Source organism: Ovis canadensis, chromosome 14 (genome assembly GCF_042477335.2).
Source record: "Ovis canadensis isolate MfBH-ARS-UI-01 breed Bighorn chromosome 14, ARS-UI_OviCan_v2, whole genome shotgun sequence".
In the NCBI taxonomy this organism is placed as follows: domain Eukaryota; kingdom Metazoa; phylum Chordata; class Mammalia; order Artiodactyla; family Bovidae; genus Ovis; species Ovis canadensis.
In genome coordinates, this window is record NC_091258.1 from 49,219,606 (window position 1) to 49,244,259 (window position 24,654).

The window sequence follows — 24,654 nt, forward strand, 5'->3', positions numbered from 1 at the left end:
GGAGGGGACAGGTGGGGGCTAGGGAGCTGTACTGACCTGAAACAATGTCTTGATTTGAGACAGTGCCCCTTCTCTGGGGTTGAGAAAGTAGCTGCAGTGGCCTCAGATTCACCTTTAACCCTGGGTGAAATATTCTAAACATGGTCTTCCCCATGAGCATAGGGGATGGGGCTGGTTCTTTCTAGAGAACAACCTCCACACTCAACACTGACTGAGCATTTGCTACCAGGTGCCAAGTACTCTGCTTAGTGATTTTCTTTCTTAAAAAAATATTATTCAGCCTTCTATTATATTTTTTATAATTTTATTTTTTTATTGTTATTTTGGCTGTGCTGGGTCTTCGTTGCTTTTCTCCAATTGTGCTGAAAGGGGGCTACTCTCTAGTTGTGGGGCTCAGACTTCTCCTGGCAGTGGCTTCTCTTACTGCAGAGAACAGGCTCTAGGATGCGCAGACTTCAGCAGTTGCGGCTCCATGACTCTAGAACATAGGCTGAGTAGTTGTGGCCCACAGGGCTTAGTTGCTCCGAGTCACTTGGGATCTTCCCAGATCAAGGATTGAACCTGTGTCTCCTGCGATGGCAAGCAGATTCTTTACCACTGAGCCACCAGGAAAAGCCCCAGTAATTTTCTTATATTAGCTCCTAAGGACCCATTTCTATGGATGAAAATACTGACTTGCCCAAAGTCACATAGCTACACACTGTAGTTTTTGTTATTGTTACTGTATTTTTCCAGCTTTGTGTGTTTGTGTGTTAGATGCTCAATTGTGTCCAATTTTTTTGTGACCTCATGGACTGTAGCCCAACAGGCTCCTCTGTCCATGGGATTTCCCAGGCAAGAATACTGGAGTGGGTTGCCATTCTCTTCTCCAGGATATCTTCCTGACCCAGGGATTGAACCCAGGTTCTCTGGGTCTCCAGCATTGCAGGCAGATTCTTTACCACCTGAGCCAACAGGGAAACCCATTTCCAGCTTTGAGTAAGTGAGTGAAAGTCACTCAGTCGTGTCCGACTCTGCAACCCCGTGAACTATACAGTCCATGGGATTCTCCAGACCAGAATACTGGAGTAGGTAACCTTTCCCTTCTCCAGGGGATCTTCCCAACTCAGGAACTGAACCCAGGTTTCCTGCATTGCAGGCAGATTCTTAACCAGCTGAGCCACAAGGGAAGCCCAAGAATCCTGGAGTGGGTAGCCTGTCCCTTCTTCAGCATTTCCAGCTTTATTGTGATATAATTGACATATAGCCCTGCAGTTGCAACTGTGAGCTCCGCGTACCGCGTATCTCTGTCTCATCACAGCCTGGATGGCTTCCCAGAACTGTGACCCAGCTGCTGGCAGCGTCGCCACCGCCAGTAAAGGAGCCGAGCCCAGCAGGGGTGCTGCCCGGGGCCCCGTGGGCAAGAGGCTACAACAGGAGCTGATGACTCTCATGATGTATGGCGATAAAGGAATTTCTGCCTTCCCTGAATTGGACAACCTCTTCAAATGGATGGGGACCATCCACGGAGCCGCTGACACAGCATATGAAGACCTGAAGTATAAACTGTCCCTGGAGTTCCCCAGTGGCTACCCCTACAATGCACCCCCAGTGAAGTTCCTCACACCCTGCTACCATCCCAATGTGGACACCCAGGGTAACATCTGTCTGGACATCCTGAAAGACAAGTAGTCTGCCCTGTATGACGTCAGGACCATCCTGCTGTCCATCCAGAGTCTGCTCAGAGAGCCCAACATTGATAGCCCTTTGAACACACATGCCGCTGAGCTCTAGAAAAACCCCACAGCTTTTAAGAAGTACCTGCAAGAAACTTACTCAAAGCAGGTCTCCAGCCAAGACTCCTGACCTGGGATGTCCAGCTCTCCTTGTGTTCTTTTTTTCCTTAGGCGGTCTGTCTGTGCCTCAATGTCTGTATAGGACTCTGTCTTATCTGTGGTGTCATTTTTGTTTTGTTTCTGTTTTTTAAATTAAGTGTGGTTAAACCCTTGTGATGAATATATTAAATAAATATATTTTGGGGTTTTTATAGCAAAAGAAAAATAATTGACATATAACATTGTACACATTTATCAGAAACAAAATGTTGATTTGACACATATATTGCAAAATGATTACTACCATAATAGCTAACACTTAGCTAACACATACCTAACTCATTGCTAACACCCCCATCATATCACATAATTACCATTTCTTTTTAAACACACTGTAGTTCTGATCATGCTTCAAGGGTAAAAGGAAAGATAATGTCCCTTACATGAGACATTGAAGCAAGTTATTTGCAAATGACAGGTTTGGCTGATCTCTGATGGACCTCTTCCTGTCAACATTAAAGGACAGATTGAAACCTCCAGCTCCAGCTGGAAGATTATGTGGGGCCACATGAGCTGAAGCCAATAGAACAGGCGGTGGAGGTGGGTTCCAGTCTTCTATATATCAAAGTGGCTCAGTTGTGTCCCACTTTTTGCAACCCCATGGACGGTAGCCCACCAGGCTCCTCTGTCCATGGAGTTCTGTTGGCAAGAATACTGGAGTGCGTTGCCATTCACTTCTCCAGATCTTCCTCATCAGGGGATTGAACCCAGGGTAAAAGGAAAGATAAAGTCCCTTGCATGGGACATTGAAGCTAGTTATTCTTGCAGATTCTTTACTATCTGAGCTACCAGGGAAGCCCCCTACTACTTCCTACTGGCCTCAAATTCTTTATGCCTGGACTGTCCCTCTATTAAATGGGAATAATAGCACAACTCTTGTGTTGTTTTGAGATGAAGATGGTTAATGTCAAATGCTTAGCACAGAGCCTGTGACACAGTAACTTTTAATGCCCAGTATCAATCGTTACTTATTGTCCCTCACATCTGCATAGAGCTTTTGTGGTGCATGAAACATTGGTCTTAATTAATTGTATGACAACTTCACAACAACACAGGAAGGGGTTTGTGATTATTTTACCATTTAGTAGGTGAAGAAACTGAGACTTTGAAAGGGAAGATTCTGCCCAGTGAACTGATCTGTCGATTCAAGAAGCAATGGAGATCTGAAGTAGGTAAAGGGTGAAATCTCTCTGGCGCCAGATGTTGGTGAGCCACCGCGAGGCTGGTATTCAAGCCTAATGGTAACGGGAATCGTGGAGCCCCTACCATTGCGTTACTCTGACTACTCTCAGATCACCCGGTCTGCTCGCGGCTCCGGGGCGGGGCGTCCGCCCCAGTCAGCGGAGGAAGCGGAGGCCTTGCCGCGCCGCTCATTGGTTGAGGCCGGCAGGTGCATCCTCAGCCAATCCTGGTGCCGGGGGCGGGGCCGTCGAGGCTCACCTGGCTCCCGCGGCGCCCCGCAGCTCAGTGGCGTCCGGAGCCTCTTAGCACCTGTGAGTTCGTGGAAGTTCTGCCAGACTCTAGCCCGGCCCAACTCAGCTAGATCCTACTCAGCCCGCGCCTGGCCTGCCATGGGCCCTCGGTGCCGCAACCTCTCTGTGCTCCTGCTGCTGCTGCAGGTACGTTGGGTCCCCTGACTGCGCGGGATGCCTTCCGGCCCCATAAGCCGCGCCCCAGCCCCCAAACTCCTCTCTTCCCTCCTGTCGTCCCCTGCTCCCTCTTATTCTAAAAAAGTTTGGGTCCAAAGGGCCTGAATGGCCCGGAAACTGCGCCGCGCTCTGGACTCCATGGGGAAGGGAGTGGGAGAGGGAGCCAGTGAGGGTGAAGGGCGAGTACGGCTTTGCGGACGGCCTCCCGCAAAAGCCAGAAGTGGGGGCGCGCCTCGCTGCAGCCTCCGGGTACTCGGGTGGGCGACGGGCGGGGAGTAGAGGGCGTGGAGTAGGGATGGGGAGCCCCGGTGTAAGTCCGGGCGGAGCCGGGAGTAGTGGGAACGAGGAAAGGAAAGCGGAACCAACAGATAAAGTCACCTGCCCTATAAAGTGTAGTGAATAGGTATGCCCCCCACCCTCCCCGGGATAAGAAAGGATGTGAAGAGGCTGGAGCGCCGGCGGTTTGAGGAACCGGACTTAGGAGTGCGAGCGGTCCCGGTATAGGGAGAGTGGAATTGGGAAGAGTAAAGATGCCTCCGATGAAATTGAAAAGGAGACTTTCAGGAAAGCGCTGCTGAGGCCGGAGGGGAGCCAGCAGCCTTCCCACCTGAGAAGTCCTGAAGGCTTGGCGGCCACAGGTTTCCGAATGAAAGAGTTTGACGTGGCTGGCTGGCTGCCCTGTGGGGAGGAATGGGGGGAAATGGGGGTGGGGGAAATGCGGGAGAATGGAGGGGGTGGGGAGGTTGGGGGGTGTGGGGAGTGGGCGGGCCCACCCCTCCCACAGTCCTGGTGCCAGCAGAGGGAAGGGAGGCGCTGCTGGTTTCGGTGTGAGTAAGAGGAGACCCCCCCCCACCAAGTCACCCCGGTTTCATACCTTTCCCCTACCCCAGGTCTCATCGTGGCTCTGCCAGGAGCCGGAGCCCTGCGTGCCTGGCTTTGGCGCTGAGAGTTACACGTTCACCGTGCCCCGGCGGAACTTGGAGAGAGGGCGAGTCCTGGGCAGAGGTGAGGGCGCGCCGCCAGTGTCCCTGGGGTGGGAGTGGGCAGGGTCGGAGAAACGGCGCTCCTACGCCCGCGAGCTGGCCTGGGCGAGCACCGTCTTTCCTGGCTCTGGTGACACACCTTTGTAGATTACACAGATGCGAGGATCTAAACTTTTGCCAGGATAGACGTTGGGTTTGAGGGGCTGTCTTGTATGGTTGACTTAGTTATGGGGGGCACTTATTAGGGGCCTTCAGTGTGTTTCATATTATCCTGACCACTTTAAGTCTTTTCCAACGTCTAAAACCTGATGTGTGGGAAGAGGGTGGTGGGGGAGGTGGCAATTCTCGTTTTTTTACAGATGAGCAAATGGGAGGCTCAGGAGGGTGGAGTCCACTGGCCCCAGGGTCAAAGTAGGAATCTGATCTAGGTTCTGACTTCCAGGCCCCATTCAGCATCTCTGGGATGACTGAGGAGTCCTCTCTTGGTTACCAGGCTGTGGCTTTTGCTCATAGAGATGAAAAAAGATTTTTTTATACAGGTACTGTTTCCCCAAGGAATAGTGGCACGTGCGGTTTTTTGGTGTTTTTTTTTTTTTTAAGCCTGGTAGCCCTGACTCAGGAATGAAAACAGACACAGTGTACTTCTGGGTCTTATCACTGTGATAATCAGGATTCTAGATTTTGGTTTGTTTCACTTTGCCCGGGAGTGAGAGCAAGGAAAGGTTGGTTTCTCTTCTGGTTTCACTGATCTCCAGGTGCTTATTTTCTACCAAAGGACTTTCTCCTCCCTCTTGATTTAGTTGATTGGACGAGTATCATAACAATAAAAGAAACATTTTTTGAAAGGAAGACTCACCCACAATACCCCTAAGGGAGTTCACTGTTTATTCTTCCAGTGTTTGGTCACGTGAAAAATGCAGCAATCATGCTATAAATTTTTTTTGGAACTTTGGAAATTGTTCCAACGGTAGGCAATTTATTATTTTTTTAATAGACAAACTGCAGTTTGATTGATTAAACATATTTGTTTTTCTGAGGCCCGTCTGTGTTGTGTGGAGCTTTCTATTGGGTCAAAAAGGAAAAAATGAAGTGTTGTCTGCTTGATTTTGCAGTGAGTCCCCCATTTCTTGGCCCATGTCAGATTGATGTTCTGCTGGGCCCTGCTGGACCCCAGGAGTGATTGAGGACTTAAAGGAATACCCCACCCTTGCCCTTGGTATTTCCCATTCCAGCAGGTTGATGAGAAATGTCCCAAAATATCCCAGGACCTGCTTAGAGGACACTGTGGTCTATGGGCACGTAGGTGGCAGTGTGGGTGGCCGGGGATGGGTATCAGTGGGGAGCAGAGACTGGCTTCTGGGAGGAGGCAAAGTTGACTGAACCTTGAATTCAGGGCAGAGTTTAGAAACTGTGTGTACATTTGTGTGTGGGGTATTGCAACACAAGTATTGGTCACTTTGTTTTCTTTCACCAAGACATCTGGTAATACCAGAAGTGAGCTAGTCTAGTTTTTATCCCCTACCCCCACCACCAAGTTCTTATATCTGACATGATATTATTATTGTTACATGATAATATTATTACATGATAATAATACAAATATTATTATTATTATTAATAGCCACACCTGTTCACTTTTGAGCCAGACTCTGGGGCAGTTGTATCACGTGTATTTCACCTCATTGAACCTTATGATGGTGGGCACCATTGTTATTTATGTTTTGAGATGAGGAAACTGGAATTGCCTCATAAGGCAATTCCATACTCTGCTCAGGGATCAACAGCTGGCCTTTCTCCCATTCCTTCCTCATCTCAATCTCAAAAAAAAAAAAAAAAAAAGAAAGTGTATTTGGGGAACTCGTATGCATTGTGAAGTCCTCCTCGCTGTATGCCCTGGAGAGCAGAGGTGGTGATAGACCTGGACCCTGACGGGGGCTGGTGGTGATGGAGGTGGACCAGACCCGGTGGGAGGTGGAAGGAGCCTGTAGCTGGTGGTGTTGATGAGAGAAGCAGCCTCTGGTATACTGGTGCTAATGATGGTGGTTCCAGTTCCCTTTATGTCTATACACCTGGTGGCTCAGCAGTAAGAAATCAATGTGCCAATGTAGGGGACCTGAGTTCAATCCCTGGGTGGGGAAGATCATCTGGAGGGGCAAATGGCAACCTGCTCCAGTATTCTCGCCTGAAAAATCCCATGGACAGAGGAGCCTGGTGGGCTATAGTCCAAAGGGTGAGACATAACTGAGCACACACATGCAGAAACACACACACCTAGCCCCACTCAACAGATTTCCTGACGTTTAAGGTCTCTTTCCAACCCATTGTGGACTTGCCCCAGGATGAAAGTGCCCTTCTGGTAAAAACATGCAATTTCAGGGAACTGGCTTTGTGATTTTAAGAAGGCAACCATGATTTAGGGAGGCAGCCTCATTTCCTTTGGACAGTCCAGGAAGATGGAGGCTTGGGATATTATTAGTGCCAGGTTTAAACACTGGCCCCGTGGGAAATTTGCTGCATGCGAATGTGAGAACGAGGAGACTGTGATGTTATGTCCACAGGTGGCTGAAGAATGTCAGAAATAGGGTTCTGACCAAACTCAGGGGGTCTTGGGGTGTAGTTTTCTGGGTCCTGTGCCCTGTGAAATGGCTGAACCCCGCCATCTCACTCAGCTTTGTATTTATTACTTTGGTTTCTCTCCAGGTTTTAGAATGGAGAATGTTCAAACAAACAAACAAAAAACACCAAAAGCACAACTGTAAATTCGTCTTTAGAGTTTCCGATTAGTTTCCTTTTCTTTTTTTTTTAAATACAAACTTGTTTGCGAAACCCAGGCCTTAGTTTCGGGTCTCAGGAGTATTATCCTAGTGCACTCAGCTTTGAGTTGATTGAGGGGTGGTGTTAAAAAAAAAAACAAAAACCAGGCAGCCTTTCAAACTGATGGTTTCTTTGCTTCACTTCCTCCACCACCTGGCTTTCGGCAAACAGGGCTTATATTTTGCATTTGAGCTCTGACTGTTTGATGGATGGCCCTTGCTCACAGGCACCCACCTGTGCGGGTTAAATACACCCATTTCCCCCTCCTTCTAAAAGATGTGCTGAAAGGTGATGGAAATAGTATGCAGGCCCTCTAGTTAAACCAGGCTTTAAAAAGCAAATATGGAAGCCTGCTTGGGGTTACCTTACATCATAAGACCCCCCACTTCCCCGCCTCTCAAACTCCTGGACGTCACTTCCCCTTACTGGCTCTGTGACGAGGATTGGTGCCCAGACCCTGGGGAAGGAGATTAATGGACCATCATCCTGCCCTTGCCTTTGTGTCTCATGAGAAGTGGCAGAAAAGACCTGAGGAAGGCCACCTAAGGAAGACTGGTGGCTGCTGCTTCTCTACTGGCCACTAGAACTGCCTTTCCCCTCTGCTAGGGAAATCTCTGTTTGCTTTTTGGGGCTTTTTATTGGGTGAACCTTTTTCTGGAATGCTCCTTCCAGCCTCAGTATGCCAGATGCTGAAATAATCAGCTCTCACATCTCCCAGAAGCTGCCAAAACCCAAAAATCCCTTAGAGGCAATCATCACAATCAGACTTCCTGGGTTTCCACTCTGTCTCCACCCCCATCTCCATTCAGGGCTGTAGGCTTTCAAGGAGGCGGTTGGGCTGGGGCTGATTAGGATAGTTCCAGGAGTTCAAAGACCAGACTTAAATTTCCGCTACTAGCTGTGTTCAGTTCAGTTGCTCAGTCGTGTCCAGCTCTTTGCAACCCCATGGACTGTAGCACGCCAGTCTTCCCTGTCCATCACCAACTCCCGGAGCTTACTCAAACTCCTGCCGAGTGGGTGATGCGATCCAACCATCTCATCCTATTGTCCCCTTCTCCTGCCTTCAATCTTTCCCAGCATCAGGGTCTTTTCCAGTGAGTCAGTTCTTCGCATCAAGTGGCTAAAGTATTGGAGTTTCAGCTTTAGCATCAGTCCTTCCAATGAATATTCAGGCAGTCCAAGGGACTTTCAAGAGTCTTCTCCAACACCACAGTTTAAAAGCATCAATTCTTCATCGCTCAGCCTGAAGAATCTCATGACTACTGGAAAAACCATAGCTTTGACTAGTCTAGCTGTGTGACCTTGGGGAAATCATGTTACTTCTATGAGCCTGTTTCCTCATCTGTAAAACTGGGGGGCGAGAGGGCAATAATACTCAAACAGAATTGTTGTGAGAATTAAATTTGCATATTTGTTTCTTCACTTGGATTCTCTGCCCAACAAAGGTGAGTTGAGCACAGATTGAGTGTCAACATCGGGTTGGATCTTGGATTACAGTCATGAATAAAGCTGATGTGGGTTGAACATAAAGTAAGAAGGATGTAAGGAAACAGGGAAGAGTCATTAAATGGCTCATATTTCTTAAGGACAGAGTATGCATTCATATTATTTTGAACAAATGAATGAATGAATGTTCACTACCTCTCACCCCTTGGTTTATTTTTCTCATCTCAAACTGTGGCCTGGGGCTAGCCTCTGGTTTTGATTGTAATTGTCAGGGAGAATGGGGTCTGTTAGAACTTTCTATAAGATGCTTGTGAGGGCTTCATGCCCAGCCAGTGGCTCTTGAGGCTGGGGTATAGTGATAAGTGTGTGTAGGGATATAGGGTACCTCAAACCTGATTCTGAAAATGGAAGGGCAGTTATTAGACATTAAAAAAAATTTTTTTTGGTCTTTGGTCCATTAAAAAAAATTGTGTTGTCTCTCTTCTTCTCCCTCCCCGCTCTCTCCTTGTCTCTGTTACTAATTAAAGTTTTTCTTTTATATACTTTAGCTTTTACTTGTTACTGTTGGGAGCATTTTAAGCCCCCTCTTTCTGTTGCATTTCCTCTTCCCTTTCCTTCCTCATATCAACCTCAATCCTCCACTCCCCCACCTCTCAAGGCCCAAGAAGATTCAGAAGGTTCTTGAGTCAGACTGCCTAGATGGAATCAGGAATCCCTTGGCAGCTGAGACGTTGGCCCAGGACTTTCTAAACCTTAGATTCCCTTTCTGTTAAATGGGCGTAATAGTTCGCCTGTCATCTTGTGTATCAGGTGCCCATAAAGGTGACTCATTAAGGCCCCTGGACTATTTGGTGCCTTCTGTTTGAGACTCTCCCTTGTTTTACCTTTGGTCCAAACGTCTCCCTGTGTGCTCTCCCACGCAGCAAACCAGCCAAACCAGTTTCCTCACTCTCCCTGTTTCTGTGTTAAAGCAAACACTGCTCTGCAAACAGCAAACAGTGACTAGACCAAAGTGCTCTTTGCTAGGAAAGGAAATGTTGCAGTATTTTCTCGCTGCTGTGCAGTGTGCTGGGGGGTGCCAGGGGGTGCTGAGGTGGGCTTGCCTGTGGACCTGCCCATAAATATTGTTCAGAACTGGGGGGGAAGGGGTCAGTGGGCAGGGAACAATTGGATCAGGGGAGGGGCCAGAAAATGAGGATAACCTTGAACCTGGCAGCCTTTGCTTGGTTTTGAAACATATTGCATAATACACGTGGCTTAAGGATGCCTGTCTTTTCCTGGGTTTCAAAAAATGCTATGCTTCAGCCCCTGAGACCCTGGCTAAGCATCAGATTACCTCAAAAATCTCCTGCAGGTTCACTGAGCTACAGTCTCTGAAAGGGGCAGTTCTGACAGGGCATTTTAAAAAGCTCCCCAAAAGTCTACCTGACTCATCACCCCAGATGACTCCAGTGGCTTGATCCCGAATGTCTGATGAGTGAATACCCAGTGGCAGCCAGGGTGTGGGCATCTGTTGTCCAGGGATCCAAGGGCACCCTTGATCCAGAAGGGTAAGACTGATCTTTCTGCCATGCCAGTGAAGGAGACCTCTAGGGGTGATTTGTAGAGCCCATGGGATGGAGATGGGGGGGCTCTGGGAAGTAGCCAGTATACCAACCTCTCCCCACTGTGCACCCCGTGCTGGGGGTCTTCAGGGAGATTCCAGAAATTCTCTGAGACTCCCCACCCCCCACCAGTGGCTATTCCCATTTACTGGAGAAAATATTTATTGGTGTGGGAAAGTATTCAGAGGATTGGAGCAGCAGTCAGTTATACCCCTGGACCTTGGTGAATGAGATGGTGGTCCTTTGCTGGGAAGAGAGAGGAAAGAGCAGCAAGTTGGAGAAGGAAAATTAATTCTTGGTTAGGAGAGTGTTAGTTTCTAAAGACCCAGAAGTGGCATCATCTTGGAGGCATTTGGGAATTTCAGGTCTGGAGGCTGAGAGAACAGCAGGCACCAGTATAAATGGGAATTTGTATAGGGCAGTGCTCCTTCTGCCTTAATCTCGCGTCAGTAGGTGCCGAGGTGTTACAGGGACCCCACACGCTGGAGGAGAACATGATGGAAGGGCTGTGCCGAGGGCATTTACCTGGAGGCGGCCAACAAATAAAATACGAGTGTTTGTTTCTAACCAGTATTAGGAGTGGGACCTGCAAAAGTGGGGTCCTCACAGACCTGACAGCTGAGCTAATTCTCCCGGTGGCCCAAGGCAGGAAGTGTTGTTACTGCCTGCAGACTCAGAAGTTGGACAGCATGTCGCCTCACCCAGCCAGGTAGTGGCAGGGCTGGACTTTTATCTTCTGAAACCTGTGCCCTTTCCCACGCCCCTCGACCGCCCTGTCGCCACACTGCATCTCCAGTGAAACTGACTCACCTTAAAAAAAATCGTTTTTTTGTTTTTGGTTGCCCTGGGTCTGCACTGCCATGTGCGGGGTTTCTAATTTCAGAAGGTGGTGGCTGCTTTTCGTTGTGGTGCTCGGGCTTCTTTCTCCTTGCAGTGACTGCTCTTGCTGAGCTTGGGCTCCAGGCGCATGGGCTCCAGTAGTTCACTAGTAGAAACTAGTAGCTTCATAGTTCTAGTGGTTTCGGACCGAGTCCCCTGCATTGCAAGAGGGACTCTTAACCCCTGGACCACCAGGGAAGCCTGCTAATTCACCTTTTTGAGGCAAATTCCTTCTCCCCTTTGAAAAACAGGTCTTTACACCTTTTGCATTTCACTACTTTTAGTTGTGATGCTAGAATTCAGCCTGTTTTTTTGAGGACCTCTTTTGTCTTTCTGCCTCTGAGCCATTTTCAGCCTCTCCCTTTTGACTTTCATTCCTAAAAATGTTAGGTGAACTGCACTTTTTTTCCCCTTTCTGTCTTTTTGACTTGCTGGGTCTCTGAAAGTGCAATTATACTGGCATTCCAGGCGGGTTGGGAGGGAAAGTGTCCTAAACAAACTCATGTTCTAACCCGGGACCAACTCAAGGTGCGAGAGCCAGGCAGAGGTCTGGCTGTGGATCTGTCCACACCAGGGAGAGGGAACACGTGCCTGGGTCCCTGGGAGCTCAGGTGTCACTGCTGGGACCGCCTGGGACCCGCCTGAAGAGTTGAACCTGTTCCCCCTGAGGAAAACCATAAATGGTGGCCAGCACAGGATCCTGTGGGATAATTGGCCAAGGTCTAGATGATCATTAGTGGGCTTTGTAATTAGAGGAGCATGTAACAGGCTGAAAGCCCTTCAGATTTACGATACCTGGGCAAGTTGAAGGCTAAGAGGAACACCTGTTTTTGTGGTTTGGCACTCAGACACACCGAAGCATCTCCTCTGTTCCCAGGAGAGTTTTCCCAAAAGACTGTTTTTTCCCCCCAGCATCTTCACATCGATATTGCAACAGCCTCCCCTCTGGTCTCCCTGCTTCCTCTGCCCCTCCCCCAACACAGTCTTCTCTCTCTTTTTTCCCCCCACACAGCCTTTTCTCCACTCAGCAGTCAGAGCGATGGCTTTTAAAATTTCAGTTAGAGACCATCACTCCTGTTCAATATCTGCCAATGGTTTCCCATTTTTACACAGGGTGAAAGCCAGTATTTTCTCGAATTTACAAGCATTCCACAATCTGCCTCCCTTACCCCCACCCCCTGCCCCACCCCGGACTGTACTTAGACACAGCAGGCACGCTTATGCCTCAGGGCCTTTGCACTGTCTGTCATCAGCAGCCAGCTGCATGGCTCACTCCTTTATGTTTTCAAGTCTCTGCTCAAATGTAACCCTCTCAATGAGGCCTTTCTTGAACCCCGTGTTTGAGGCGGTAACCCTTTCTCCCTTCTTTGCTTCATTTTCCTCTGTATTGCTTTTCACCATCTAACGAATATTTCACTTATTTCTCCTGTCTACCATTAGTCTCCTGCCACTAGAACAAGAGCTCCCTGAGGCCAGGGGCTTTTTGTCTTGTTGAGTTCACAGGCTGTATTGGTATTGCACCTGGAATTGTTCCTGACACATATTTGGTGTCAGTAACTATTTGTTGAATGAATGAATGAGGTTTCAGAGTGTACATATAGGTCTGTACATATCTTTTGCTTTTAGAAGTTATCCCACTGTGGTGCCTTTTTCCAAACAAATTGAGATACAATTGACATATATTAGTTTCAGGTATTATTGTGCTTTTTATTTTAAAGAAAAGAGGAAATTTTCTCAGTATCAGTCACAGAAGGGACACAAGGAGAAGAGGATGTTCTCAGGGCCTGTGTCTCCGCTTGGCACTCCCCAGTTTCTCTGAGCCCTGCACATCCCTGGTGTAACCTTACCTCATTGTCTTGTCACAAAACAGCTTGCAGACTAGAGTGGAAAGGTCAGATGAGCCATTTCTTCCCCACACTTCTTGGTGTAAAGAAGCACCTGATCAAAATCTAAACAAGAGATCTGAGCCCTCCAGAGCCATCTGTTTGGCTTCCTATTGTCTGGGTGACACCTTCCTTGAGCAGGGCTTCCAGATACACCCAGCACCTTCCTAGGTATCCTTCAGGCCCATGAATTCTTCAGGACTCAGTTTCCGTTCTTCCAGTTCTTGGCAATGCACAGGAGCCTGGAGGGAGCTGGTAGAGAACTGGAGGATGCGGAAAACTAAGACAATAGTCCTTTCTTCTTATGACACAAGACTTGTCATCATGACTCTGTATGGGAAGTACGTGCTCTTCCCCAGTGCTGTCTCTTCCTTACACCTCACAAAGCCAGTGATAAGTGACAGGCCCTAAGCGGCTGCTTGTTCAGCGGCTATTGGATTCCAAAGTCTGCACTCTTCACAGCAGGAAAAGCCAACTAAGCCGATGGTCTGTGAGCAGCCAAGTGAAGGCGATGGATAGTTCCTGCTCTGAATGACTCGGAGACATCCCTTGGGATGGCTGAGGCATTCCTTTGTCCATGGAACAAGTTCACGTTGGGCACTTACCTAGCACTGTGCTCCACACTGGGGAGCTTGCTGTTCAGTTGCTCAGTCGTGTCCTGTTCTTGGGGATCTAGCAGAGGACAACAGACAATCCCTGTCCTCGTGGATTTCCTTCCCTTCTCATTGGAGGAGGCTGGGGGAGGCAGTTGGGTCTTGATCTATGGAAGGGAAAGAAAATACTGCAGGAAGGGTGATAAGAATTGGGCGTGCTGGGGTGGGGGGGATTTGAGGGAGGTCTTCACTAAAAAGAAAGACATTAGTGTAAAGACCTGAAGAAGTGAGACGCTGAATATGTAATTAGAATTGGGCTGTTTCTTGAGAGAGTGGAACTTTGCACATTCTTTCTTTCTTTTTTTTTTGGCTGGGCAGCATGAGAGAGCTTAGTTCCCTGATTAAAACCCTCGCCCCTTGCAGTGGAAATGGGGAATCAACCACTGGACCACAAGGAGAGTCCCTCCCCACATTCTTTAAGGCCACATTGGTGCCAGGTAATGACCATACTCTGGGCAGGCATTTTTCTAGAAGAATAATCCTGAGAACTAATTGTCACCACAAAAACCAGGATCCAGTTTTCTTTTCATGCTACCCGCCCCCCTTCCCATGTTGGTGTGTGGCCCGAGAGGATTGTGTCTCCACATATAGTTTTTTCCTCATGGTCAGAGGGGGCCAGGACCTGACAGAATGAAGCCGGGTTTCATACGAAGGGTTTTCAGACAGCAAACTTCCTCCCCCACAAATTCTTCAGCACAACTGTGTGGGAGTCTTGAAGAGGGAATGAGTTGACCAACTTGTTTGTGGAAAAGCTGTGGCTTTTCCATACAGAACGTCACCCCTTGAGTCAGCTTGGTCTAAGAACCTGAGCCCTATTGACAGGTGGGGCAGGGCCCTGAATCACGGCCATCGAGAGGCCTCTCCCGGTGAGGTTATTGTATCAGAGACTGAATCAACTCCCTGACATCACCTCTCATGGCCACAGGTACTCTTGGTGCTGGCTCTTACTCATAAATCCCGGGAGATACTGGCCCCAGATCTCTGCATTCTTAACAAGGAGCCCGCGGCCTTGCGGGAATGACTGGGTTCAACAGCTGCTGGGGAGGGTCACGTGGTTGATTTCATTCCCACTCCACCTCCTGGGCCTGTCATCATGACTAAACTTTATAGAGAAATGAGAATTTGTGGGTGTGCTTCCTGTACCTTTTGCCTTCCAAGTCTGCCTTTCTAAAGAAATGCTCGTCTGTGCCTCGCAGATGGATATTTCAGAGCTTCTCAGAGTCTTTGGTTTTGAAACTTCTGTGTAAATTGTGCTGATTTTTCTTTGCACTTTGGAATTCAGTTATGGTTTCTTTTCTTTTATCTTCCCTCTGCTAATCTTCTCGCCTAAGCCATGGGAGTACTTAAGACTTTGGGAATTAAATACCTGGGGAGGCTGTTCAGCTTAGAAAACTTACATCACTTAGCAGGTGTGAGGCTTGACTGTTAGTTTCAACAGAGATTTGATATCAAGGTTGTGGCTTTCATCTTCAGCGTTTATTTCTCTTTTAACCTGTGAAATGAAGGAGTCAGCCTCCGTGAGCCTCCGAGAGTGAAGATGAATTGGGGAGGGTGGAATGAGAAACAGGTTTGCCTGGGTTCAAATCCTGATTCAACTCTTGCCTTGTGTCCTTGGCAAGTTACTTAACCTTTTTGTGCCTCAGTTCCCTTACCTGTAAAAAGGGGATACAATTGTAGTTCCTACCTCATGGGACTGCTATGAAGATTCAATGAGTTAACGGACATAAAGTACTTTCAGTGCCTGGCACACAGCAAACACTTTCAAGTACTGAGTTTTTATTATTAGATGTTTCCACTTTAGCCTTGTGTCAAGGGGGTAAAAAAAAAAAAAGAAAAATGTAAAGAGCGAAGGAGCCAGATAGAAGAACTGAGGATGAGGAGAGCTACATCGCCTTGTCACTTGGCTTCCTGACCTCCCAGATCTAAGAGACTCTTGACACAGTGCCTGTTCAAGGGCTAGTTGTCTGTCTACAGTTCTTGACTCCTTGGAGATAACCAGCGATGTATTATTTATGGTTGGAAAGATAAGGGGTCTGAGATGGAGTGTGGATGTAATAAGACCACCATGCAGTTAGTTGTTGGTGCTGGGCACTCAGTACATGGGGCTCATCTTTCTATTTTCTCTGCTTAGGGATATGTTTGAAATTCTCCACTATAAAGCTTAAATAAACCATTCAAGGAAACCTAAATAATCTGTAAGAGAAAATTCAAACCCCCCCACCCCCCCTTCTCAAGTGGCTGACATAGCGATTTGGCGTGCGTCCTCCCGGACATTTTTCTAATCACTTACAGGACACATGTGCCTGCATTTGTGGGTTTTTAAAAAACTGAAGTTTTCTGCAAATGGCTACGTAAGATGTGACCATGAGTCTATGAAGCTTTTTCCTCTTATTCTAACCTCAGGAAGGTGTTTTTAGTACCACAGAAGCCAACCAAGTCCCCTCAGTACAGTGTTTGAGTGCCTACTGTGTGCTCTGTGTTAGTCACAAAGTTTCTCCTGTCCCTGGGGGTTTGGAGGCAGGCGATGAGACACAGCTGTGGAAATGAGGTGAAGAGCATCAAAATGCTGAGATGCCAAGTTATCAGACAATGGGCGCATTCACAGCTCAGGTAGGGGAAGACCTGTGTGGGCTGGAGGGGCTGGAGGAGCTGGCGGAGCTTCTGCAGGGGGAGGCAAGTCTGGGGTGTTGGGTGGCATGTGAGCAGGAAGGCGAGGGGGGAGGAGGCAGTGGCGTGTCTGTTGTTGGCCAAGGGAGGGTGGAGGGGAGGGACCTCTCATGCAGACTCTGGGGGCCAGGAATATGACACAAGGGATGTTTGGGTGGTGACTCAGGTAGCCAAGGTGAAACTGAGCTTCCTGTCCTGGAGCCCCAGCAAGAGGGTGGGGGGCTACCAGGAGCACAGTGTCCTCCACAGCTCTTCCGGCCTGGCCTCTGGCTGACAAAGGCCATGAAAGGACTATATAACAGCGCTGCTGCTGGCTGGCTGGGTGGGGCCCTGTGGGCAGAGACCTGGGCAGGCTGGGTGAACCCGGGAAACAGGAGCAGCAGGTTCTCCTCCGTCTGTCTGCCCTGGGGCCACTGGACTGACTCAGTCCCAGGCTCCTCTGAGGCCATCTGGAGCGGCCTCGGAGAACCAGAAATGAGCCCCACCATCCATGTGGCCCCTCAGGCCAGCATGGTCTACCTGTCTGTCCCTCAGCCACTCCAAATGATTATCCGAAATCCACTACTGTACCCAACCTTGCTTCCCTTCTCAGCAAATGGCACACCTGTTCTATTCATCATTCACTCAAATGGCACACCTGTTCTATTCATTCATTTGTTTCTTTCATTCATTGAATAAATAATGGTAGCTCTTATGTGCTACGCACTGATCTAGGACTGAGGATACAGCAGAGAACCAGAAACATAGGAATCTCTTTCTGTGTGGAGTTTGTATTCTAGTGCGTCAATGGGAACAGGCAAGACACATAATACATATGTGAAATGTTTAGGGTATTTAAGAATGAGTGAGCAGTTGCTGAGAAGTGGTGGGTGGTCTGAGAAGAACCTCAGGGAAGGGGTCCTTTGAGCAAAGACCCAGAGACATGAAGGATCAGGATATGTGGGTAAGTGTGTTCCAGACCCTCGGAGTGGCAAGTGGAGGACTGGGGCAGAGTGGGAGACTCCAGAGCCCTGTGAGTGAGGATTCCAGGGATCGGGGCAGGGGTGATGGGAGGGGGCCTTGTGTCTCTCCACTGCAGTCCAGATCCAGTCCCCATATCCTGCCAGCTCTGTCTTCTCACTACCCACCCCCACCCCCCCCCCACCCGCCAAGCTCTATTCTGGGCCCTGGGATAGTCCTCAGGGAGGACTAGGCTGGTGATTGTAGCTCGGACCTTGCCCTCTGACCGCCCAAGCTCTGGAGCTGAGCTCTCCCTTGCTTCTCATTGATGTGGCCCACGGGTCCCTCCCAGGGTATCTGGGTTCTCCACGCCTCTACCAGCGCACTTTTCCTGTGCTCCCTGCCTGACTAACTCCTCTCTCAGGGCCAGCTCAGTGGTTACTTCCTCCAGGAAGCCATCCCTGATCTTCTGCTCTCAAGTCATGAGTCAGGACATCCCCCTGTCTCCCCAATACCTTCTCAGGTTCAGATCCCCTGGGTTCTCCTTCCTCCCCACCCACCAGGCTGTGTGCCTTGAGACATGTCCTCAGCATGGCGCCTAGAATGTAGTTGACCATAAGTAATCCTCTGAGGGGCCCATTTGCTGTGGAGAATGAGGGTGTAGGGTCCCTGGGGATTGGGGGTAGTGAATTATAATGTGGATGAGGAAGCCAAATTCCTAGGTCTCTTATCTTTTCCATTGGATTTTGATCTTCTGAAAAACAAACTAAAAAAACCCACTTTCAGCTGAGCTTAGATGTAATCCCTGTGGTCATCCTTTTAAACAATAATGGAATTTTTTTAAAAGTTTCATTCTCCCCTCCCTCCATGGCTGTTTGCTTCCTAAAGATAAATCAGTTGTTAAAAGCAGCTCAATTGAAAGTGTTCAATTCATGCTTTTTACATGGAAGGGAAGTTAGGGTGATCTGATCGCCACTGCTCTTTTGAGTGTTTGCTTAGCATCAGCCAGGGACTGAACCCAAAATTTCAACTCAAGTTTGTGATCTGTTGTGCCTGCCCTGTGCTGGGCATTCAGACCAGGCCTTGGGAAGACATAGGTCACAGGTGAAAAATCTGCCTACTGTGCCAATTGTCCATTCTAGAAGTGAAGGAGGGGGACAACAAACAGTGAGTAGAGTGTCAAAAGGTGGTTGTTACACACCTGGAAAACCTGAGTGAGCAGGGTGGGTGGGAGAGGAGTCTTGATGGGGTGGTTGCACCTGTAATTTTGCTGTGGGTCCCAGGCCCCTTCCCATTGCACAACTCAGAGGTGGGGGTGAGAGAAGGAACAGTGGGCATTACTTGGGGTGTCTGGGCAGTTGAGGAAGTGGCTGGGAGCGTGAGGGAAATGGAGGAGGGGAGACGGAACTGGAAGAGGTTTGTGGGTGTCTGTGTGGGAGGGACTCAGGGGAACTGGGAATGGGTGGGCAGGGGGAGGGGTGGGCTGATGTGGTCATTCAAGGTGGGTGTCTCTCGCTCCCCTTCCTCACTCCTTGGAATGTGGTCACCCAGGCTCTACCTTTTGAAATGCTGATGCATTAATTAGCAATTGTTTACAGGCTTTCAGCCCAAAAGTGTTAAACCCTTTATTCTGGGAAACAGGTCTCAGTCTTTATCTGCTTCAGAACCACCTGTGGAACTAATTAAAAGTGCTGGCTGCGGGGTCTCACCCCCTCAGAGATGCCAGTTTATAAATCTGGGTGGGATCTAGGAATCTGCATTTTTAAATAAGCCCCACTCAGTGCTTGCTCTGGAGGATGGCACTTCAGACCTGAACTAGAGTCAGGCTCTGTGGGAAGACTTAAAGGTATAGACTCAGTGGGTCCTTCCCTCCAGAGATAGAGTCAAGAGGGCTAAGGGGACTTGAGGGGATTTTTTTCCCCTTTAACACACTCTCCAAATGATTCTTGGTGGCGGTGGTGGCGGTGAAGGGGGCAGGGTCTATGAACCCTCCCAAAGCTGTAGACAAGATGAATGTGCGTGCGTGCAGTTTTTGGCTCAGAGGGTCCGTAGCTTTTATCATATTCTGAGGCACTCAAGTTTCCCCCAAATAGGTGGTCACGCCTTGGCTGTCCGCGGAACAATCAGTCTGAGGTGGGAACCAGTTCCAGGTCCATTGAGGCAGGGACGAAGTTAAGGTTGAGGGCTACAAACTCCCCTAGTGTTCTTGGAAAAGCAAATAGGAACAAAATATGTAAGTCATCTGACAAACAGCAAAAGCATTGGAGGAAGAATTTCAGTGTATTTGGAGAGGAGAGCTTGGATGGCCAAGGGGCTCCTCCCTCCCTCCTTATCATCTATCCATCCAGCCATCCTGCCATCCACCCATTATTCATTCTTCCATTTGGATAGTCACTGGGCATCTGCTTTATCCAATATCTTAGCCATCCAGGCTGCTGGAGCAGGGAGGGCAGCCCAGATAGCTCAGACTGATGGATGACTTGACAAGTTAACTTATTTAGTTTTGGACCAAGGTGTCACTTATGAGCCTACAAATACAGCTCTTTAATTTATAAGTTGCCCAGCCCAATATTAAAATGCCTCGCAAGCCCTGTTGCTATCCTGGCGAAGCCTGCATGAAACTCAAGTGGAGCAGAAAACAGATCCAATGTGGAGATAAGGAAGCTGAAGTTTCAGGTTTAGGTTGGGCCAAGAAATAGTTTTAGGGACTTTCCTTACTGTGGACAGGGAGTAAGGTTGCTTTCCTATTTTTTCTAGGGGGGCGGGTAGGAAGGAGTGGTTTATGATTAATCCGTGTGGAATGTGATAATAGATCTGGAGACTGTAAGATGTTTCAGATATTTTTATTTTGGAGAGCACAATTGATCGTGAACCTGAGGACTATTGGGTTGCCTTTGCTTGCTATTGAACAGGCTTTCCCTAAAACATATGATTCATCTCCTTTTCTGTCTTTCTTTTTTTTAATAAGTAAGATGTTACAGAATGAACTTTTTGACCAGCCCAATATTTCTGGACATGTCATGACTTTTAGATATTGACAGTTTTTAAAGATTGACTTTTCTCTCATGGGAAAGTTCCCTGTCGTAATTGGATCTGGTTTCTCCTTATATCCTGTGCCTTTTCTCAGCTAATCTACCTCAATGTCTGAATCACATAATTAAAGGGCATTATTAAGAACCCTTCAGTTCTTCATACAAACTTGGTATTATGTATTTTTCATACCAACCCTATTCCCATTTGGTGGATGAGCAGAACTGATGATCTGCAAAATGGGACTACAGAGTGTCAGGCATTCACTGGGCACTCAGAAATAGTACTGATTTTTACTATTATTGATAATGGTAAAATATAATACTTTTATTATTAGAATTGATAGAGCTCTTACTATTTGCTGGGCAGTGCCCTGAACCTTTGCAGAGCATTATATAATTTTCCCCACCACTCTTGAGGGAGTAGTAGGTTCTAGACTCGTAGCTATTTGTGGATGAGGAAATGAGGCTCAATGAGGTTCATTTAGCTTGGGGTCCACTGAGACACAGAGATCTGCTACTTAGAAGGCCTTAAGTCTCAGCTGGTAAAGAATCCACCTGCAGTGCAGGACACCCTGGTTCAATTCCTGGGTCGGGAAGATTCACTGGAGAAGGGATAAGCTACCCACTCCAGGATTCTGGCCTGGAGAATTCCATGGACTATGCAGTCCATGGGATCACAAAGAGTTGGACATGACTGAGTGACTTTCACTTTCACTTTTCAAGGCAGTCTTATCCTCTTCATGAGAGAAGCTGGTGAACTGGATCCTCTCTTTTCCATTTTAGGCAATGGTCAATGATGGTCAAGTTAGGACCCCCCAGAGAAGGGGGGTTCTCTTTCCCATGATGCTAAATCTTCGTGAAACAATTCCTTGTTTAAGACTACTTCTTCTGCTTTAGAAGAATCATTTTATTATTATTTTATTATTTTTTGACCATGCTGAAGCTTGCAGGATCTTTTTTTTTTTTGGCTGTTTTGGGTCTTAGTTGCACATGCTGGATCTTTAGTTGAGGCATATGGGATCTAGTTCCATGACCAGGAATCGAACCCTGGCCCCCTACATTGGGAGCACAAAGTCTAAGCCTCTGGGCCACTAGGGAAGTCCCCTTGCAGGATCTTAATTCCCTGACCAGGAATTGAATCCCAGCCCTTGGCAGTGAAAGCGCAGCCCTAACTACCGGACTGTCAGGGAATTCCCTTTCAAGAATTCTTTAAGAACCTCTGGCCTCTGTTGGTCTCTTTCTTCACTTTGTTCATTCTCACCTCATTCCAATGAAGAATTATAAAGATGTGTATATAATGCATGTGTCTCAGATAGGAATCAGAAATGGATTAAGGAAAAATAAAGATAAAAGTGAGGAGAGTTGAGTAGCCAAATGCTTGCCACAGAGCCTCTGTCCCAGCTAAAACCAGACCACTAATTTGACTCTGAGCTTCCTACCAGTCAAAACACAGAGCAAAATAAGATTAGTTGCGTGATTGGGTTTCTGTGCATTAAGCACAAATCAGTGCTTTAGCTGGGAATCTGGTTGTTCCAAAGAGCTTGAGCCTGCCTGAAATCCTGGCAGTACCTCTTATACTTCCCTTATCTTCCTTATACCTCTTATATTGTAGTTGTCTTCATTACTCAACTAGTACGTGTTTGCTGTGGGGAAACATTAGACAATGTAGATAGCTAAGAAGGGAAGAAGTGTACATAGCATCACTACCTAGATAACACTGCAGGGAACATTTTGGAGAAGGTTTCTGTTACTGTACCTTATAGGTGGTGATATCATATAAATGCCTGTTAAAGCAGTAATATGCAATGGTGGAGACTTTACTAAGGCTATCATTCCCCAGCACTCTGCTGCCTCCGGCCACAGTGCCTGCTGTTTCCTGACTCTGGGACCCCCCTCCTTCCCCCAGGGATCCCTGGTGCCCTCTTCCTACTTCATTCAGGTCATTCAGGTCTCTGTTCCAGGTTCACCCTCACCAGAGCCCATCTTGTGGAATAGTGCACGTCATCTCCCATCGCTGCACCACCTTTCCCTGTGTGTGTGTTTCCCCCCATGGTCTTGGTTACTGTTTAACTTAATATTGTACATCATTTCCTGGTCTCCTTTTCTTAGTATGTAAGTCCCTTAAAGATGAGACTTAATCTGGTGTTTTTTTTTTTTAATTAATTAGGCTGCATCCGGTCTTACTGTGCCACACAAGATCTTTCAGTTGCAGCATACTAACTTGTAGTTGTGACATGTGGGATCTAATTCCCCAACCAGGGATCGGACCCAGGCCCCCTGCATTGAGAGCGCAAAGTCTCAGCCACTGGCGCACCAGGGAAGTCCTGAGACGTGGTCTGTTTTATCCTTTGTTGTACTTTTAAGGCTCAGAATACTATCACACACATAGTGGTGGTGGTGGTTTAGTCACTTCTGACTTCAGTCGTTTCTGACTCTTGCAGCCCCATGGACTAGCCCGCCAGCGTCCTCTGTCTGGGATTTTTCAGGCAAGAATACTAGGAGTGGGTTGCCCTTTCCTTCTCCAGGGGATTCCTGACCCAGGGATCGAACCTGGGTCTCCTGCATTGCAGGCAGATTCTTTACTGACTGAGCTACCAGGCAAGTCCACATAGTAGGTATTACATCTCTCATTTCTGTATTTATTACAGATATGATCTCTGTCAGTAACTACAGATAGAGGCCTATGTAAGTGTTTTGTAGACAGAGATGTGTGTACATGTGGGTAATTCAACACCGTGATCTTGCGATGCTGTACCTACTGAACACCTGTTGGCTGCTTCTGGGTTCCTGTCAGGAGTCTTTTGTGCACCTGGCTTTTTTAGGTAATAGTTCATCTTGGAGACCTTTCCTCCCAATCAGTTCCATGTCCTATCTTCATCACTATTTGGTTTTCTTTGCCTCTGCCCAAGAATCACAGTTTCAGAGATGGAAAGGCTCCTGGGAGCCGAGTGGTCCAGCCCTTCTCTGGCCTAGATGGCCAAGCTTCCTACCTGCTAGCCTGAGAGCCTTGCCCGCCACCACCAGGTGTGTGCCCCAGGGCGGCACTCCCTCTGCCTCCTCCTCTACAAAGCGCCTGCTTCCCCTGGCATCACTCCTGGCTAGGCCCCTGCTGACCGCATCCTTCCCGTGGGGCTTGAGGTCAGGGCTTGGGTCTCTTTTTATCCCCTCTCTCCCCACCACCCCATGCATAGAACCCAGCCCTCTACTATTTATGGGTAAATAACTATCTCCACACCCGCCTCAGTCAGTCCATGTGTATTCAGGGCCTGTGTGTGCCAGGTACTGGTCCAGGTACACGGCTACTGCAGAGGGGACACACCAGGCCTCTGCCTTCAGGAAGTTCAGTTCTAGTGTGTAAGTGGACATTAGCATGTAAATGAATAGGATTTCAGGGAGTGGGTTTCCATAGCCGATTTCCATCTATCTATGAGGAAATAAAGTGGAAAAATGGGGAAGGGAGAGACTGGGTGGGGAGGGGTCCACTGTAGCTGAGTGGGTCAGGCATGTGGCTACAGGGAAGTGTGTGTGGTTTGTAATGTCGGGAAGGAGGACCCTGTGGAAAGAACTGTAGGAAGAGAATCCCCAGAAAAGGAAGCCCCAAGGACCAAGCTTCTGAGGCCAGAGGGCTCAGTGAGCTGGAGGTGGACACGAGAGGGTCACAGGTGACCGACGACACTGGAGGGGCAGGAGGAGGCCAGAGCTTGTCTTTGGTCTGGACGGTCTCTTCTGAAGGGCAGAGGAATGTCTCTGCGTCAGCTTCCACCCAGATGAAGTGCTGCGAACCAGTCCCTGCGGCTGATGCATCCTTCTGGCTAGTCGGGGAACCTTTGCCCTCAGCCAGACGAGGCTCTCTGTCTGTTTCTTTTGGAAATTACCATCTGGAGCCCAAGGCCATTAGGTTTGCTCAGTGAGCGTGGCTTAGCTGAGTGTGGGCTCCGTGTCAGAAGGGATTTAGGGTTGGATGGCCGATAGCAATGAGTTCCTGCCCACAGTATCCTGCCTTTTCAATTCCAGCTAGCTCACACCTCCCCTTGCTGCTTGTTCATTCCTTCAGCTTCCTGCCCCAGCTCTGTTTCTGGTAGCCTCTAATTTTTTTTTTTCCCTAGCTTTAAAGTAGTAGCTACTGTGCATTGAACTTTCCTGCTGGGTCTGTCACTGTGCTAAGGACTTGACATCTCACCTCCTTAGGAAATAGGAACCGTCAACCTCTCTGCTGTACTTGGGAGAGTGG

At 48.2% G+C, this 24,654-nt stretch overlaps 1 protein-coding gene, 1 long non-coding RNA gene and 1 pseudogene across 2 annotated transcripts in view; 2 read left to right on the forward strand and 1 right to left on the reverse strand.

Annotated features, from left to right (window-relative positions):
* Nucleotides 1–292: 292 nt before the first annotated feature.
* LOC138418648 (uncharacterized) lies at nucleotides 293–4,500 on the reverse strand. The gene is made up of 3 exons (XR_011248672.1): nucleotides 4,398–4,500; nucleotides 4,131–4,201; nucleotides 293–570 (listed from the first exon to the last, which is right to left on the reverse strand). It is a non-coding gene; the product is annotated as an uncharacterized lncRNA (long non-coding RNA).
* Nucleotides 1,232–2,040, forward strand: LOC138418644 (ubiquitin-conjugating enzyme E2 C pseudogene; annotated as a pseudogene).
* LOC138418630 (cadherin-1) overlaps nucleotides 3,311–24,654 on the forward strand; it is a 71,867-nt gene continuing 50,523 nt past the window's right edge. Inside the window, exons 1-2 of the mRNA XM_069550156.1 lie at nucleotides 3,311–3,493; nucleotides 4,414–4,528. Of these exons, the coding sequence (XP_069406257.1) occupies nucleotides 3,446–3,493; nucleotides 4,414–4,528 (163 nt within the window). The 5' untranslated portion in view covers nucleotides 3,311–3,445. The remainder of the gene's footprint in view (nucleotides 3,494–4,413; nucleotides 4,529–24,654) is intronic.